Source organism: Podarcis tiliguerta (assembly GCF_965153285.1).
Source record: "Podarcis tiliguerta genome assembly, chromosome: 2".
Taxonomy (NCBI): domain Eukaryota; kingdom Metazoa; phylum Chordata; class Lepidosauria; order Squamata; family Lacertidae; genus Podarcis; species Podarcis tiliguerta.
This window is the reverse complement of record NC_139535.1, coordinates 11,442,564-11,461,880: the sequence shown is the minus strand read 5'-3', so window position 1 is coordinate 11,461,880 and position 19,317 is coordinate 11,442,564. Positions and strand designations below refer to the sequence as shown.

General features: G+C 47.2%; 1 protein-coding gene across 5 annotated transcripts; it reads right to left on the bottom strand.

Moving 5' to 3' along the window:
- Positions 1 to 768: 768 nt before the first annotated feature.
- LOC310670237 (uncharacterized protein) lies at positions 769 to 19,311 on the bottom strand. Of its 5 annotated transcripts, none has more exons than XM_083425190.1 (3): positions 18,625 to 19,311; positions 5,674 to 5,800; positions 769 to 3,976 (listed from the first exon to the last, which is right to left on the bottom strand). In XM_083425190.1, exons 1-3 carry the CDS (start codon positions 18,700 to 18,702, stop codon positions 1,998 to 2,000), a joined length of 2,184 nt encoding a protein of 727 aa, XP_083281316.1. In that variant the 5' UTR covers positions 18,703 to 19,311; the 3' UTR covers positions 769 to 1,997. The 5 variants fall into 5 exon arrangements, with proteins under 5 accessions (XP_083281316.1, XP_083281318.1, XP_083281320.1 ...); XM_083425192.1 differs by lacking the exon at positions 18,625 to 19,311 and adding an exon at positions 13,033 to 13,550; XM_083425194.1 differs by lacking the exon at positions 18,625 to 19,311 and adding an exon at positions 13,038 to 13,550.
- Positions 19,312 to 19,317: the final 6 nt, after the last annotated feature.

Sequence of the window (19,317 nt, the reverse complement as noted above, 5' to 3'; positions counted from 1 at the left end):
GGGCTGAATGATGGCGGTGGAGACGCTCCTTCAGGTATACTGGGCCGAGGCCGTTTAGGGCTCTAAAGGTCAGCACCAACACTTTAAACTGTGCTTGGAAACGTACTGGGAGCCAATGTAGGTCTTTCAGGACCGGTGTTATGTAGTCTTGGTGGCCACTTCCAGTCACCCTTCTAGTTGCAGTTTCCGGGTCACTTTCAAAGGTAGCCCCACGTAGAGCACATTGCAGTAGTCCAAGCGGGAGATAACCAGAGAATGCACCACTCTGGCGAGACAGTCTGTGGGCAGGTAGGGTCTCAGCCTGCATACCAGATGGAGCTGGTAGACATCCGCCATGGACATAGAATTGACCTGCACCTCCACAGACAGCTGTGAGTCCAAAATGACTCCCAGGTTGCGCACTTGGTCCTTTTGGGGCACAGTTACTCCATTCAGGACCAGGGAGTCCTCCACACCTGCCCACCCCATCCCCCCAAAACAGTACTTCTGTCTTGTCAGGATTCAACCTCAAGCCAGGCATGTCCTCTAAATGTGGCCCACCTCTCAGGGTGGTTGTGAAGACAAAAGCAGAGGGCGCAGGGAATGTACAGAAAGATTGTAGTGTGTTGTTTTTTTAAAAAAAGTAGTTGAAAGCAGAGAGGTATCACTGCGTACATGTTTATAGGTCTGCTAACTACTGACCTACTTGAATGTGAAGTGCTTTGATAAATTTATGGTGATAAATAAAAGTCATGCTTTTGTAGAAATACACAGGACAAATCTAAAATATTCATCTAAAACAAGTTTAATAAAAATTGTCAGGGGCGAAAAACCCCAAGCCTCTCTTTAATGCCCTGTATTACAGATCAGCCCACAGAGTCCAGACTTGTGTGGTGAAAGAATTGCTTTCTTGGAAGACAATATATTTCAATACAATTCTAGAAGCAGGTTTAGAAAGGAATGCAGAAAATCATTAACACTACAAAATAAGTGAATTACAAGCAGCATCTTGATGTCCTTGACAGAGCAGGAATATTGCAAGAATAATAGAGGGAAATGGGCATGAAAATACCATCTTCCATACCCATTATTCCCCATTTCACAATATAATTAGCTGTCTGGGGTGGGGGTGGGGAAACAGTTTAGCAACTGACCTGTTAGTGGTTCAATGTAATGTGTGAATGTGCCTAATGCAAAGGGATTTATGTAAATAAAAGTGAAATGATTTATCAGAATTTTTGTTAACATGAACATTCAGAAGGCTGCAGATTCTCTATCCCTGAACCGCACAGGTCAGTTCACACATTATCCATTTGGTACCCAGAAAGGCTTTTAACACAGGAGGTACATTATTAACGAGTTGTAATCAGTGCCAGTCCTACTTGACACAGACCTATTGAAACTGATGGACAGTCCTAACTTAGGTGTCTTAATTTCACTGGGGCTACTCTGAGCAGGAGTTGTGTTGGCAATAACCCTATACAGTGGTACCTCTGGTTAAGTACTTAATTCGTTTTGAAGGTCCGTTCTTAACCTGAAACTGTTCTTAACCTGAAGCACCACTTTAGCTAATGGGGCCTCCTGCTGCTGCTGCGCCGCCAGAGCACGATTTCTGTTCTCATCCTGAAGCAAAGTTCTTAACCTGAAGCACTATTTCTGGGTTAGCAGAGTCTGTAACCTGAAGCGTATGTAACCTGTAGCGTATGTAACCCGAGGTACCACTGTACGCAAAGATCACACATGCTTATGCAGTATAGTGCGGTATTTACATAGGGTGTGCATGTGCTGGAGTCATTCACACAGCCAGATGCTCAAACAATCATATGGTCCTCTCCTGGGCAACTTAAGTACTAGCAGTCTAGGAACACCTTAACCATCTCTTCCACCCTTGGTGTAAACTAAGCAATAGTTTCCCCTGTGCATGTATCCTGTGTCTAGCAAGAAATGATGCACAACGGGAAGTCTCCCTGCCATAGGTTTCCTCCCCGTCTGGGTTCTTTAATGTGCAATAAGGTATGTCACAGAATATTCATAAGGTTTGTCTCCCGCATGACTTCACCGGTCTGTAATACAGCGTGAGAAGGCTGTGTGTTTATACCGTTTCCCTCAGGCACAGATTCACTTGGGTTCGAGATGGCCAGATTCTGAACCAAAGTTTCCTCTTCAGCATACGGCCTCAGTCCTGCGTGAGTCCTCCCGTGCCTGACAAGGTGCGACCTCCGATTGAAGCTTTTCCCACAGTCCGGACAGCAGTACGGCTTTTCTCCCGTATGGATTCTCTTGTGCCTAACAAAGTGCGACTTCCAGTTAAAGCACTTCCCGCACTCAGAACACTTAAACACCTTCTCCTCCCTCCGGTTGCCCGCGTCCGTTGTAAGGAGCGAGGGGCCCTTGTGGCTCTCATCGTTGCCACTCCGGCATTTATATGCTTGACCTCCCGCAACGATCCCCTCGTGGGCATTTGCGCTGGTTAGATAAAACGGGCCACCGCGGCTGCAGTTCGTGTCATTGTCCGCGGACCTGTATGTTTGTTCTTGCGCATGGATTCCTTCTTGTGGACTGACGCTAGTAATGAGAAGGGAGCAGTGACTGTAGCTGGTCTCCGTGTTTGGCCATTCGTACAGCTGGCCTTCTATATGCGCTTGTCCGTGCGAATTCATGCCTGCGACGAGGAGGGAGCCACGACCACAGTCCTTCTGGCCCTCTAAGCATTTATAGGGCTGGTTCCCCGCATAGAACTGCTCGGGTAGATTCACGTTTGCCACAAGGTGGGAACCGTTTTCGTAGCTCGCTCCACCATCTGGCCATTTGAAAGGTTGGCCTCCGACGTGGGTGGCCCCGTGGGTGTTCAGGTGTGACCTCCGGTTGAAGCACTTCCCACAGATGGCGCATTTATATGGCTTCTCTCCCGTGTGGATTCTCTCGTGTCGGAGGAGCTCAGAGGTCTGGCTGAAACTTTTCCCGCAGTCGGCGCATTTATATGGCTTCTCTCCCGTGTGGATCCTCTCGTGCCTCATCAGCTTTGACGACTGGTTGAAGCTTTTCCCACAGCTGAAACACGTAAACGATTTCTCTCCTCTGTGGGCGGTCTCGTGCCGAAGGAGGTTGGAGCGGATGCTAAAAATTCTCCCGCACTCTGCGCATTCGTAAAGTTCTTTTTCCAGATGGGTTCTCTGGTGTCGATTCAGTTTCGACTTCTCGATGAAGCTCTTCCCACACTTTGCACACTTGTACGGTCTCTCCCCTGTGTGGGTTCTCTTATGTGTGACAAGGTGCGACTTCCAGTTAAAGCTCTCCCCGCAAACGGGACACAGGAAAGGCGTTTCTCCAGTGTGGAGTCTCTTATGTGCTAGAAGGGATGAGCTCTGCGTGAAGCTTTTCCCACAGTCTGTACAGGAATAGGGCTTTTCTCCTGTATGGATATTCTCATGTCTAATCAGAGTGGAGGCGTGACTGAAGCTTTTCCCGCAGTCCGAACATTTATAGGGCCTCTCTCCTGTATGGGTAATCCCGTGTCTAATAAGGTCCGATCGGAAGCTAAAACTTTTCCCGCAGTCGACACACTGATATGGTTTCTCTCCGGAATGGGTCCTCTGGTGCCTGTTACGATTGGACCGTTCGGTGAAGCTTTTCCCACAGTGCACACATTTATATGGCTTCTCGCCTGTGTGGATTCTCTTATGTGCCAGAAGGTTCGAGGCCTGAGCGAAGGTCTTCCCACACTCATTGCACGTCCTTGGGCCCTGAGATCTGCGTCTTCGCTTTCGTGCTGGGCCTTTGCAGAGATCCTGGGCGCCACCCCCACTAGCAATGGCGCTAGCCGTTCTCCTTGATAGGTGGTGGTCCACCTGCCTCTCAGCCCTGCGATGATTTAGCACTGTCTCTCTTCTCTCAAGGCACTGGGAAACTGCTTCTCCTGCTAATCCCGGTGATGGTTTGTCTTGCTCAGAAATTTGCACCTGCATATCCTCTTCGTTCACATCTGCCTGCCCATCACCTGTTAGAAGAAACAGATAATCATGACCTGATGCTTATTCAGAAATGAGTCAGGAGATTTGGGAGGGAAATAACTGAATGGTTTATAACTAGTGGTAGGTCTCCAAAAGTAAACAAACGTATTTCAGTTATTGGCGAAAACTTAAATCAAAACTATTTGCCTGGTCCAACCTGTCTATCATATTATTAAAGGTAAAGGGACCCCTGACCATTAGGTCCAGTCGTGACCGACTCTGGGGTTGCGGCGCTCATCTCGCTTTATTGGCCGAGGGAGCCGGCGTACAGCTTCCGGGTCATGTGGCCAGCAAGACTAAGCCGCTTCTGGAGAACCAGAGCAGTGCACAGAAACGCAGTTTACCTTCCCGCCTGAGCGGTACCTATTTATCTACTTGTACTTTGACATGCTTTCGAACTGCTAGGTTGGCAGGAGCAGGGACCCAGCAACGGGAGCTCACCCCGTCACGGGGATTCGAACCGCTGACCTTCTGATTGGCAAGCCGTAGGCTCTGTGGTTTAACCCACAGCGCCACCCATGTCCCTCATCCTATTATTATGTGCTGACAAAAACACACCATTTGTATTATACCCTCTCAAGATCCGGTTCTTCTTTTTCTAAATATTGTACTTTGCTTAAAGTTAGCAAAATGTTTCATAATTGCTTTCGTAGTAGGAAGCCAATAAAATCAAATTAAACGAAGACAACAGCAGAAATGAGTTGGGAGGATACAGCTGTAGCTCTCGAAAGCTCATGTCGCAATAAGTCCGTCATCACACACACCCCATACTTCGCTGGGAATAAGCCTCAGTGAACACAGTGGGAGTTACATCCAAGTAAATACGCACAGAATGGCACAGATCACTTTCTGAGTCACCCAGGCAACTCCTAGTGGAGCTGTTTAGCACCTTCTGTTCATAAACTGTCCTGGCTTGCTTCCCAAAGAGTGTTGGCTGCTACCGCACGGCACATTTCATGCGCTGGGTTTTAAGTAAGAGGCATTAAATGCCCCACAGATACTTCTGTGATAACACAGGTGCCTTGGACTACATTATAGCTGAGCACTGACCAAGTACCTAAATAGTTTGATACTCTCTTATGAGAGAACAAGGCTGGAACATCATTATGAAAATATAAAATAAATCTAGAAAGGTGACATTTGACACCTGTGTTCCTATGATTCCAGAAGGCAAGATGTATTTAGGGGATGGGGAACCCTGGGCCTCCGGAGATCAAATGTGGCCCTTCAAGCCCTCCTATCTGGCCCTCAGGACCTTCCCCAGCAACTTCCCCTCCCTTCACACACTCATCAAGCGTTTTGTGTCCTTAAACTCTTGCCTGCCTGGCTAGAAGATAAGGGGGGATGTGGGAATTTACATCTATTGCTGTGTCCGCCTTTGCCTCTGGCCCCGCCCACCCCTGAGATGTCCCCACCCCCACCTCAAACGATAAGCATTCAGGGCTACTGAGCATGCTGGGTTGTTTTGGGGTCCCCTCCTCAGTTGACCTACCCCCAATGCCTTTTTCTCTGCAAGTCTTGGGGGTCCCCTGAGCCTGCCGATAGCTCCTTCTTGTTTGCAGTGCCATTTTGGCTGCCCTAAGCGTCAACACACCCACACCCACCACTGAACGTTGCAAACAGAAGTAATTGTACATCTAAGACTACCCAGATATCTACTGAGAAAGGATGAAGGGCTCTTTACCCAGAAAGGCCAAATTCCGATTGTTCTCCGGCATGATGCTGTTGTGCAGGATTCTTTGATCTGGATCCAGCAGCAGCCCTTGATCGCCGGGGAAATGCACCGCAACCTCTTCGAAATTCACTGGCATCTGAAAGACAACATTGCTGTCCGGTCAGGCTTTGTGCAACGCCTGATTTTCAACCAGCTTTGCTTGCAGGGCTAAAATGCGGTCTAGCTCACACCAAGCACACTTACACAGCATTAGAAACTCACATATATAAGCTGGGCACCAAATGGCTCCTTAAACCAAGGTTGAGGTCGCCAAAATGGAACGTCCAGTTGCCATTATGGGGCAAGACGATGCTAAAGTCTTATTTTCCAAATGATGGACTGATTGTGATTGATTCCCAGTTAAACATCTGGCTAGTTGCCAGTGTGGTGTAGTGGTTAAGAGCGGTAGTCACGTAATCTGGGTAACCGGGTTCGCGTCTCCGCTCCTCCACATGCAGCTGCTGGGTGACCTTGGGCCAGTCACACTTCTCTGAAGCCTCTCAGCCCCACTCACCTCACAGTGTTTGTTGTGGGGGAGGAAGGGAAAGGAGATTGTTAGCCGCTTTGAGACTCCTGAAAGGGAGTGAAAGGCGGGATATCAAATCCAAACTCTTCTTTAGTTCAGATGACAACCTTGACCTAGGGCTCTACAGCTTTGAGAACTTAAAGAAGAAAAGCCTCTTGATCCATTGACAGTCCATATACATATATTGGCCTATTCCAACCTCTTTTTCTTAGTGGTGACTGCTCTTGCTCAGGCTGCACAGAAAAAGCCATTTGCTTCCAGAAATCCATTCTGCTTGTGCAGATAAAATATAACTGATAGAATTCTACAGGGTGCGGGTATTAGTGTGTGAAAACAGCCCAGAACCAAGAATTCCCCAGATAGTGGAGATGTCAGGCACCATCCTGACGCCCAGGCATCTTCACCTGGTTACGAGTGGTGAAAAGCCTGGTGCAAAATGTGCCCGGCGCCTGGCTGATTTCAAACTGGCTGATTTCAAACTGCAAACTGCTTATCGTAAGCAGTGTTTGAAATCAGCCAGGCGCCGGGCGCATTTTACTTTGAGGTTATCAAAGTAAAAAGCAACAATTTGGCAATGTGGAGTGCTCCTGTTCAAGGTTCTAGCCAACCTGCCAATTTCTTTCCCAGGATACTCCATTCCATTCCCAACAACAATAGTCAGTATTCCACGGAACACGCTAAGTCCTCATTGAGGTGTTTGTGGGAGGCCTTAATTTCATTTCATTTTGATAACTTATATAACACTTAAAGCAACAAAAGCCCCAAGCAGTTTACACAAATGAGCACAAGCAAAAAAATCAACACCCAACATCAAAATACAATAAAAATCTAGCAAAACATTAAAACAGAAACACTGACATTATGTCTGTGTGCTGCTAACAATGTTTCGAAGGAAAGACCCACAGACCCTATAGGATCACTGGCAGCGAAAGCAATATGCAGATGGGAGGACAAAATGTATTCTCTCGAGGCAGCTTCATGTGTTCCTTTCATGGCATCATTTAAGGGCATTAATTTGAGAACTACAAATTTGAGGAGTCCTCCCTTTATTTAAGTAGTGAAGTCTTTCCATGAAATACTGGGCAGAAAAAAATGACTCATTTCTTAGATTCCAGCAAGTCCCTTTCTCCAAGTTCCTACCTCGTAAAATTTATTTTGTGCTTCTGAAAACCTTGGTGTTCACCCAAGTTGGCTGAAAACCTCCCCCTTGAGTGTACAGTGGTACCTCAGGTTACATACGCTTCAGGTTACATACGCTTCAGGTTACACACTCCCTTAACCCAGAAATAGTGCCTCAGGTTAAGAACTTTGCTTCAGGATGAGAACAGAAATCGTGCTCCAGCCGCGCGGCGGCAGCAGGAGGCCCCATTACCTGAAGTGGTGCTTCAGGTTAAGAACAGTTTCAGCTTAAGAACGGACCTACGGAACAAATTAAGTACTTAACCCGAGGTACCACTGTAGATGCTACTGTTTTGGCTACATAAGAATCCACATTTGGGGAATGTGTTTGCCATGGTTGTTTGAGACTTAGCGCTAAGTAAGCCTGTCAGCACAAGGGTTTCTGCTTCTGCAACAGGACTCCCCTCCTCACCTCGCTTCCTTAAACCTGTTACAGGGGTTTACCAGCCAACCCTCCTGAGCAAATATGGGGAGGGGGAAGAATGGGGGGGGAGTCCCCTTGTTCAAGCAGAAATCATTTTGCTGTGGGGCATGTTAGCTGGACACCACCTTATTTGCTTACAAGATAATGCTTAAAATTGCAGGCATAATGCAATCAATCACTCTCTTTATTTCCATCAATGACCAGTACAGTGGTACCTCGGTTTAAGTACTTAATTAGTTCCGGAGGTCCGTTCTTAACCTGAAACTGTTCTTAACCTGAAGCACCACTTTAGCTAATGGGGCCTCCTGCTGCCGCCGCAGAGAGCACGATTTCTGTTCTCATCCTGAAGCAAAGTTCTTAACCTGAAGCACTATTTCTGGGTTAGCCTGAAGCGTATGTAACCCAAGGTACCACTGTATTGGCATGGTGCAACTCAAATCCCCAGGATCAGATAAAACCCAACTGAGGAAAACAACAGCCACAGAGCTAAATACAAGCTGCAGTTGCCATGGGCTATAAGAGTTCATTTATTGAAATAAGCCCAATCAATGGTGAGGGATGATGAGCATTAGAGTCCAAAAACATGCCAACGGCTATAGCTTTCCCACCCCTGACTTAGCATAAAAAAAAATATAAATCTGTATTTTGATTGTGTCTTTAGTCTATAATACCATTCAGCATTTTATACATAGTATTTTAATAGCTGGATTTGGTTCGTGAGCTTATGTTATGGGATGCCTATATCACCTCAGATTATAAAATACATTTTTTTTATTACTGCATGAATTTCCTTTTGCATAAACCTTAGGGCAATTTACAAGCATATAATTAAAGCAACCTAAAATAGGTTTTAAAAGAAGACAAATAAACACCCAAGGCAGAGACCATATATATCTATATCTATATCTAGCTGCGAAAGCTTGTCGAGACAAAAATGTCTCCGATTGTTTCCAGAAACTACAAATAGTTGGCACCTGTCATCTCCAGACAGGGGTGTTCCCCAAAAACAGAAGCAGCAGCCACAGTGGGAACCCTGCTCCACGTTGCTTCTGCTATTTTCAGAACTTCTCTCCCGTCGAATTTAGTGACCCCATGTAAGGCGTACGGCGGTCTCTCCATTAGTAAACAAAAACAACAAACAGCTCGCATCCCACTTCGAGATCATCAGGTCCAAACGTTCCCAACAAGGACCGCCCAGCTATCCATCCATCCGCAGCCCTCTTCCGCCTTGACCCACAAAGACTGTGCGCACCCACCGTCCGTTTAAAGCGCATGCCACCCAGAAAACAAACAAAAGAACCCTGGAAACTGTAGTTGGCCGAGATGCTGGGAACTGTAGCTCTGTGAGGGACACCTCTCGGGATTCTTGGGGGGGGTGTGTGCTTTAAATGGGTTCGCAGCCAAAGAAAGGCAGAGAGCATCACCCTGAACGCGCCCCGCTGGCTGGTTTGCACGTGGTCTCTTTGGAGACCCTGCGCCGCGCCGGAAAGAGCGCACCGTCTCCGGCGCAATGGAGTCGCTGGGAATAGGAAGGCCGAGGCCCCCGCTCTCCCCTTTCCCTGCCCACCTACCCAAGTCCCTTCTCGCTGCCTTGCTCCATGCTGGCACCCTCTGTTCCCACGGCAAAACAAAACAAACCCCTCCTCTTCCTTCGCCTTTCTTTCTTTCTCACCCGCATCTAAAGTACTGATCCAGCTCAGATCCACTCACTGCGTCCTGGAGAGCGCGCGCCAGTCTGGATGCAAAATAAGTTCGGGAATCGAGGGGTTTCTTTCCCCTCCCGGGGATCTGTTGTGTCTTTGCTCTGGCTCTGTCCCTATAGGAAGCTCAACCCCGCCGGGTTGAGCAGAAAGGATTCCGGAGGGCAAACTCCTCCCCTCTCCTCGGTCCCAAGGCAGGAGCTGGGGACCATCTGGTCATCCACGGCCCCAAAGACTTCTCCGCCCAACAACCCACCGCCTTCTCAGCCGACCAGCGCAACCCTTGTCTGCATCTAGGACAGCAGCCTAACAGGAGCGGAGGGTGTTGCGGGTGAGAAATCGGAATCTGATGCGCAAAACTGCAGCAGACCCTCACCCAAGTTCAGAATGAGAAAGGAGGCATTGCCTTATCAACGGGAGCAGGAAATGTTTGAAAGGCCAGAGGCCAGGTCTGTCAGCAGCTAGTACAGTGGTACCCCGGGTTACATACGCTTCAGGTTACAGACTCCGCTAACCCAGAAATAGTACCTCGGGTTAAGAACTTTGCTTCAGGATGAGAACAGAAATCGTGCTCTGGCAGCGTGGCGGCAGCTGGAGGCCCCATTAGCTAAAGTGGTGCTTCAGGTTAAGAACAGTTTCAGGTTAAGAATGGACCTCCGAAACGAATTAAGTACTTAACCCGAGGTACCACTGTAAAGGTAAAGGACCCCTGACAGTTAAGTCCAGTCGCAGACGACTCTGGGGTTGCGGCACTCATCTCGCTTTACTGGCTGAGGGAGCTGGCATTTGTCCGCAGACAGTTTTTCCGGGTCATGTGGCCAGCATGACTAAGCCACTTATGGCGCAACGGAACACTGAAACCAGAGCAGCGCACAGAAACGCCGTTTACCTTCCCGCCGGAGCGGTACCTATTTATCTACTTGCACTTTGAGGTGCTTTCGAACTGCTAGGTTGGTAGGAGCAGGGACCGAGCAACGGGCTCTCACTCCGTCGCGGGGATTTGAACCACCGACCTTCTGATCGGCAAGCCCAAGAGGCTCAGTGCTACCAGAAGAAGCCAAATGGAGCCTCCAGGGCCGGTGACAGTATATCTCTGAATTACCAGATTGCAAAGAATAGGGGATGTTCTGTTCCACAGGGGTCACCCAGATACATATATGAAGCACAAACATGACCTGTACATTCCCTAGTGTGAAAAGATCCAGAAGCATTACCTTAGCTCCTATTATTATTATTATTATTATTATTATTATTATTATTATTATATTTATTGATCACTTTCCACAAGATGGCTCAAAGTGACTCACAGATCTACAAAATACAGAACAACTTGATCATTGATTAAAACAATATTTTTACACAGGAAAAATGCAATGAAAAAAATATATCCTAAAAGTGCTCATCTAACAACCATAATAAGGACAGGGGGGTTGGGCTAAAATTACTCTCGAGGTCCCTTCCAAGTCTACAATTCTATGATTCTGTTAAATCCTACCTCACCTTACTAAAAGATGAACACCACACTTTCTAGTTTACAATAAGCCATAGTTTGTGAAGCAGGCTATGGTGTGGTGCAGTCAAATGCATGCAAACTTGGAGTTACATAATTAACAGTTACTTGGGATATATTGCAAGGACTTAGCTTTTTGCCCAGGCTTTTCCTGACCCAGAAGACTGGACCTTGTTTTATGTGCTTGAAACCCCCAAGCCTGATCCCTGAAACGTAATGTAAATTGCAGGCTTACTATACTTAAAATATCAAGCAGTATATATGTATTAATGTGTGTACAGGACTGGAGCCTGCCACTCATAAAAAGCTGTTTTTCCTCCAATATATGGTAATGACCCAATAGTTTGTACACATCCGAGAACCTCACACTGAGACTTTTCATGATTTATTGAAGTCCTGGAGTCTGGGCTGTTCTCACCATAAAGCAAAATGAAGCATCATTTGGGGGAGGAGGTTCAAAGGAAAGTTAATCTCTGTGCCTCATTTTTTAAAAATCAGCTGGAAGATCGGAAGCCTGCCTTATGCAAAGTCATGTTTCTTTTTTTATCCACCTAGCTAGGCCTGAGCGATGGGGCCCTTCCATCTCTACAATCGTATGATTCAGTCTTTCCCTTGTCCTTCCTGGGTGAATAATAATAATAATAAATTTTTATTTATATCCCGCCCTCCCCGGCCAGAGCCGGGCTCAGGGCGGCTAACACCAGTAATATTACAGAAAAACCCCACAAAACCCCAATTTAAAATACAGGTTAAAATATAATTTAAAATGCAGCCTCATTTTAAAAGTAGCCCATAGAGCAAAACCATAAGGGGAGGGAAACATAAGGGTCAGGCTGAGTCCAAACCAAAGGCCAGGTGGAACAGCTCTGTCTTGCAGGCCCTACGGAAAGATGTCAAGTCCCGCAGGGCCCTAGTCTCTTGGGACAGAGCGTTCCACCAAGTCGGGGCCAGTGCTGAAAAGGCCCTGGCCCTAGTTGAGACCAATCTAACCACCTTGCGACCTGGGACCTCCAAGGTGTAGAATTGTAGATGCCACAAGAAGCAGGGAGACACTCTGTGTTTCACCACAGAGGGATGGCCTTTAACAGTGCAATGAAAGACTGCAGAAACCCCCTATCAACTCCACCACTTCTACAATTTATTAAACTTATATATACCACCCTTCCTCCCTGATGAGCCCAGGGTGGCAAACAAATGATAAAACAATAAAAACATATTTAAAGCAATTTCAGCATACAGAGGCAAACTGGGGAAGATCCCAGCTTAAAAGGTCTGATTGTCCTAACAAGAGAGAATTGGGATTTCAGGGCTTCCTTCAGGCACCACAACTTTCATATTTATTTATTTTTTGCCGCGTTGCACACCTAGAGAGGCGGGGACTGCTGGCTCCGCCAATCAGAACGATGGGGTAAGTTACAAAGGAACTTTGCAAATTCCCACAACAATCCTGCCGCACCACGGAGGGGTGGGTTGGAGAGAGAGAGAGAGAAAGAAAGAAAGAAAGAGAGAGAGAGAGAGAGGGAGGGAGGGAGGCCTGATGGGAAATGCAGTCCAATGCCCCTTTAGGGACCAAAGGACCTACCCAAAGGAGAACTACATTGTGCGGGAGCATAAGGAAGGAATAGTTTTAAAAATCGAGGTGTCAGATTGCACCCCTTGGGTGCAATTGGAGAGGTCTCGTTTCCTCTGTCCCCTAAATCTAGCTGGGGAAACAAGGAGCGGGGGGAGAGGAATGCCAGACAAGAAAAAGAAAAGCTGATACTGAAATGGGATGAACTTGAAGCCTAGCCGCTAGTCCCTACGAATGTGAACGGCTCCCCCCACCCCCAATCTGGCTCCTAAAATATATTTTGTCCTGGTCTTTTCCAAATTTCACTATAGGGAGGGTTTTATTGTTGCAGAAAGGAGCTTGTTCGATTGATGCGCCCCCGAGTTTCCCAGGCAGCTGAGAGCTGGGCGCAAAATGGGTTTTTGCTTGGGGAGTCTGTACCTTACATCGCGGTGTTTGCGGCGCTATTCCGGGCAGCTCCAGCCAAACGGGGGTCCCCTTTTGGAGAGGTCACAGAGACGACGAAGAAGACAGACCAGATAGAGTGAATAAACTGCAAATCGGGGGGAAGAGAGAGGAGGGAGAGAAATTTTCCTGGCTCTTATTATGATACAGGGACGTGCCCCCACGCTCCTGGCACGAGCATGCGCGCTCGCAACCGGCGAAGAGCCTCTTGTGCCCTTACTTTGCCCACACTTGCCTTTTGTGATGTTGCGTTCGGGGTGGGGGGGTGGGGGGAGGTGGCCGCATTTGTGCATCGCCAAAGAGGAAATTCAGCAACACACACACACCCCAACTGGGAGGAAAGAGAAGGACAAAAGAGGGTACAGATTTGCAAATACTAATTTGCATGGGTAAATGGAAATTTGGAAATCATTGCTGTAATTTGAATAGGGCAGTCACAGTGGGGGAGATTTGTGGCCTGTGCGGCTCCATGGTCAAGCCCTGCTGCTCAGGGGAATTTCTTCTTCTTCTCCTTCTTCTTCTTCTTCTTCTTCTTCTTCTTCTTCTTCTTCTTCTTCTTCTTCTTCTTCATCGCCACCTGTCTGACTGGGTTGCCCCGGCAACTTGCTTCGACCTTAAAAAGGCAGAGACCCATCGATGGAAAACCACTGAACAACTATCTCACATTAACAAGACATCTGAAGGCAGCCCTGTTTAGCGAAGTTTTTAATGACTGATGTCTTAATGTATTTTTAATCTTTTGTTGGAAGCCGCTGAGTGGGCGGGGTATAAATAATAAATTACTACTACTACTACTACTACTACTACTGGATAGCTGGCCTTGGTGAAGATTTGATGTTTTCATCCCCCAAAAGTTTTTGATTTGAGTTTCTACTGAAATGAGGCTGCATTTTAATGTTGTACTGTACTTTAATCTTGTTTTTAAGTTGTATTTTAATCAATTGTTTTATACTTGGTGTTAGCCGCCCTGAGCCCGGTCTTGGCTGGGGAGGGCGGGGTATAAATAAAATTTATTATTATTTATTATTATTACTACTACTACTACTACTGAGATTCCAGATCTCACTGTGTTACAGTTCCCACCATTGCTGATCATAAGCTATGATTGTTGGGGTCCTTTCCGACTCTACAATGGACTATTCCCAGCTTTGCTTGCATGATGCAAGACCAGCCCAACCCCTAGTCGGAGTAACATCTGCCAACCTTGTGCCTTCCAGATATTTTGTACTACAGTTCCCACCCACCCCCTCTTAGCCTCGGAAGCTATAATGGCACGACCAGTTTGGATACTGTGCTCCTTAAAGTGGGTGATGGTGGGGAGGGCACCACTTCCCACTTCAGCTCAGGCATCAAAATGTCTCGATCAGTTGCTGCAAGAGAAAACCACAACTCCTATATTGGGATTTGTCACAAGAATGTGCCAAAATAAAACACATTATTTTCTATATGGCCATACCACCACTAAGGGGTGTGCATTGTGGATTAGGAGATGCACCCTCGATACAACCTGCAGTTGGGAGTCCAAATTTTATTTGCATTTATGGAATCAGAGAATCGTAGAGTTGGCTCCCAAACTTTTTTGAACCACCGCCCCCCCACCCCCGCTTCTATAAACTTGTTCCCACTGGTCCCCACCCCACCCCAACCGTATAAAAAGCGTTGTTAGGAATAGCTGTTTGCACGACCCACTAAGGAAGACAAATAAAAGCACAATAAAATTCACAGCAGCAACAATTAATTGCACATTTATTCCAAATCCAAATTCAAGTATTTAATAAATTCAACAAAACTGATGGACTTGATACAGCGATACTGCCTGCTTTGGGAACCCCTGCTTCAAAACAATAGCATAATGTTCAAATTAGCATCTGTTCTGCTTCACACGCAAGTGTGTAAACTGGTTACTTCGTCATGGCCAGGGAGAGGTCCTGTTATGTTGAGATTCTGTTGCTGGGGATGATCAGAGCTTCTCAAAGTCGAAGCTCATCAAATAGACTTGCGATCTACCGCGGCGGATGAGAGGCTCACACCACTTGCTCCCCTACCCATCGAGTATGGCATTGTCTAAAACCTCAACCCCTCAGGCACGACACTGCTGCTTGGAGGTTTCCAAACAAAGGTGGGGTGGCCATCTGTCAGCGATGCTGTAGCCGAGATCCCTGCATTGCTATTCTATGATTTGCACAGGCCAAAGTTTGAAAAATAGACATTCTGAGCAGTGGCAGCGCTCTGGGCCACGCAGAACCACCACAGATTTCACTAACGTTTTTGTTTCGTTTTGTCTCTTATCCTTTGGTAAGCATTCTTTATTTCAGAATATCCACCATGCCTGGTTTAAAAATAATGAAGAAAAAAGGTCTCCGACTGACCTCATACAGCCAATGCCCTTATTTTATTATTACAGCAATTATACAGTATCCCAAGCACTAAGTGCTTCTTAATGTTGCCTCAGAGTAAAGCTGTGTTCCGCTGGTTTTTACCTGGTGCAAGTGGAAATTGAAACATACTTTGAAGTTAACTGAAGGGAGGCCGTTCTTGTAGGTGGTAAACCAAAACAGTCTGGATAACCTTGGAAAAACGAGGTTACACGCACTTTGCCTTTTGCTGCCCTATTACTATCTATCTATCTATCTATCTATCTATCTATCTATCTGTCTGAGTTATATACGACCTTTATAGCAGCATATCTCTATTTCCTCACATCCAGAAACACAAGGGCTTTTACTCTTGCTAGAAGCTCAGCCTTGCCCTCACTGTTTCTGAAAGGCTCCTATAGAAGAGTCCCATACACACAGAGACTTTGCACCTGCCCATTAGGGGAGATAGGAAGCCTTGAACATATATTTTTTAGATGTCCTTTTTATGTTGAGATTCGTAGACACACCATTGACCCTTTGCTGAAGAGGCTCGCCGATCTTTCAGACAAGTCTAAACTTAATTCTCCCCTCTTAGGCAAAGATCATAAGATGACCTGGCTGGTGGCAAGATTCTGCGCCCAGATTTGTAGGCGCAGATCATCCTCTAGAATAAAATAGCTTACTAGGGAAATGCTGAAGTTGCCCTCTGGGGTGCCTCAGGGTCAATTTTTTATGGTAGCCCAAATCTCAGTTGTACGGGTGTATGTATATATCTCAATTTTAACTCATGAGCTATTATTGCAATCTGCTCCGATTGTATATTTTATCGTTATGAACGCTGTTTTTATTGTGTTATGTTATGTGAGCTGGTCTTTGACTGTAATAAATTATCTACCTCTCCCACTTTTATCTTCCAAGGAGTTCCTCCTCCCCATTTCACCCTCACAACAACCCTGTGAGGTAGGTTAAGCTAAGAGATGGTGACTGGACCGTGGTCACCCAGTGAGCTTCATGGCTGAGCGGGGATTCGAACCCTGCTCTCCCAGGGCCTAATCCAAGACTCTAACCATTACGCCTGGCTCACTGCAGACGGTACATCCAAACAGGCCCTGAGCTCTGCTTGCCTTCCCCTCCCCCAGCTTGGTACCAGAAGGAGGTCATCAGATATTTAATTACGCTTTAAACAGCTGGAGCATTAAGGGGTTTTTCAGCAGAGGTTGGATGACCACCTGTCATGGATACTTTAGCTGAGATTCCTGCATTGCAGGGGGTTGGACTAGATTGTTAGGATATTTCCGTTCCACCTTAAAAGGGAGCAGGCTTTGTGAGTCACAGAGTCTGCATATTTCCTGTTCACAGGAAGTTTATGTTGTGTCTTCGCTTTTCGTTTCTCTCTCTGTGCTGGAGACACTGAAGCAGGCAGTCATGTTTTCTCTTTGTTCTGACCAACGCTGAATAAAGTTGTAAATATGCTCTCCTGAGTGCATCTTTCGCTGTGTGAATTCTGCTAATAAGAGCGTGCACCAGCTCTGGAATGTGGCAAGCTATTTCTGGAAGCTCGTGTCGCTAATTGAATGATACTGCGTGTCTACAGGAGGTCGATGGATCGCAACGGAGACAACGTGGGGTCATGATGGACTCTGTCTCCCTGGCAGTATCCCAACATAGATGACCCTGGGAACCCTTCCAACTCTACAATTCTATGAAAACACACGTAACAGGAGAAGAACAACTGTGGATTGTCACGCTTTCAGTGCCACCAGTGCTGGCTCCAGGATTTGGGGGTGTGTGTCCTCAGAACAACACCCCCCAGGAGCTCCCCCCTTCATCTGGAGAGACAGGACATACAAACTGGGAGTTCTGTTCTTTTTGGAGACAGTGGTACCTTGGGTAAAGAACTGAATTCGTTCTGGAGGTCTGTTCTTAACCTGAAACTGTTCTTAACCTGAAGCACCACTTTAGGTAATGGGGCCTCCTGCTGCCGCCGCACCGCCGCGTGATTTCTGTTCTCATCCTGAAGCAAAGTTCTTAACCTGAGGTACTATTTCTGTGTTAGAAGAGTCTGTAACCTGAAGCCTCTGTAACCTGAAGCGTCTGTAACCCAAGGTACCACTGTACTCTGCGCAAAGTAGAAATAGTAGACCTGTTAAGCAGAGGGACCTCTGGTCCTGGGGCCTAGCAGATGCCCAATCTTGCCACCCTCTGGAGCTGGCCCTGAGTGCCACCACTAAAAAGGCCCTGTCTCTTGCACCTGCCTCCCACAAAGGCAGGATAAAATGCAAGAACTCTGAGGCTGGTCTTAAAGTTTGGGCGGGGGGGGGGAGTTCTTGAGGTATCACAGCCCTAGTTGTGGAAGAGGCTTGCCATCTCTCCTCTGTGGTGGGTTCTCTCGTGAACAAGAAGCTGAATTCGTTGAATGAAGCTCTTGTTGCAGTCCAGACATTTGTAGGGTTTTTCCCCGGTGTGGGTTCTATAATGATTAAGAAGGTGCTCTCTCCGACTCAAGGATTTCCCACAGATATCACATCTATACAGTTTCGCTCCAGCGTGGATTCTCTGATGATTAAGAAGATTGGATTGATCGCCGAAGCTTCTTCCACAGACCGCACACTGATACGGTTTCTCTCCTGTGTGGGTTCTCTCGTGCGTACTGCAGCACCATTTGTTAACAAAGCTTTTCCCACAGATTGAGCACGGATAGGGCCTGTCTCCCGCGTGGTTCCTCTCGTGTCTAATAAGGTGGTAGCTCTCCCTGAAACTTTCCCCACAGACAGCGCATTTGTAGGGCCTCTCCTCTGCATGGGTTCTCTTGTGCCTCGCCAGCTTTGAGCTGTCGACAAAACTCTTCCCACAGTCTGAGCATTGGTACGGCTTCTCACCAGTGTGGCTTCTGTGATGTTTCATGAGAGATGACGTGTGGCCAAAGCATATCCCGCAGAGAGAACGTATGGCTTCTCGCGCGTGTGGATTCTCTGATGTTTAGCAAGGCATGATGTGTTGCTGAAGCCTCTCCCGCAGGAGGAGCAACTATAGGGTTTCTTCCCTGTATGGCTTCTCTCATGTACGACAAGGTGAGCTCTAGCAATGAATTCTTTCCCACAGGTGGAGCATGAATATGGCTTTCCCCCTGTGTGGATTCTCTCATGTATAGGGAGGGTGGACAGTTGTGTGAAGGTTTTCTCGCACCATGAACATTTATAGAGTTTCTCACCTGTGTGCATGGGCATGTGTCTAACAAGGTGCGACCTCCACTGGAAGCTTTTCCCACAGTGCGAACACTGGAAGCCATTTTCCTCAGTGTGACGCATCATGTGCCTAAAAAAGGCTGATCTCTGGACAAAGGTTTCCCCACAAGCTGCACATTCGTATGGTTTCTCGCCTATGTGGTTAGGCATGTGCCTAACAAGCTGTGACCTCCGCCTGAAGCTTTTCCCACAGTGCAGACACTTATGGCCTCTTTCGCCCGTGTGGCGCACCATGTGCCTGAGAAGCGCCGAGCTCTGGATTAAGGTTTTCCCGCACACGGTACATTTATAGGGTTTCTCTCCTGTATGGGTTTTCTCGTGGGTGGTGAGGTGTGACGCTTGGCCAAAGCTCTTCTCGCAGACAGCACAGCGATAGAGCTTCTCTCCCGTGTGGATCCTCTCATGCCTGGCAAGGTGGGATCTCCAGGTGAAGACTTTCTCACAGCAAGAGCACCTGTACTCTTTCTTCCCTGCATCAGCCCCCCTTTTGCTCATGTTCTGCTGGAACACAAAGAAGAACGACACAAAATTAGGACATGACTGAGTGCTCACTTCCATTATATCCCCACACAAGTCTGACCGCAACCTGTGTGCTGTGGCCAGTTCTGGGCAATGAGCTGTAAGGAGAATGGCAGACCCATCGGTATGGGTTTAAATCA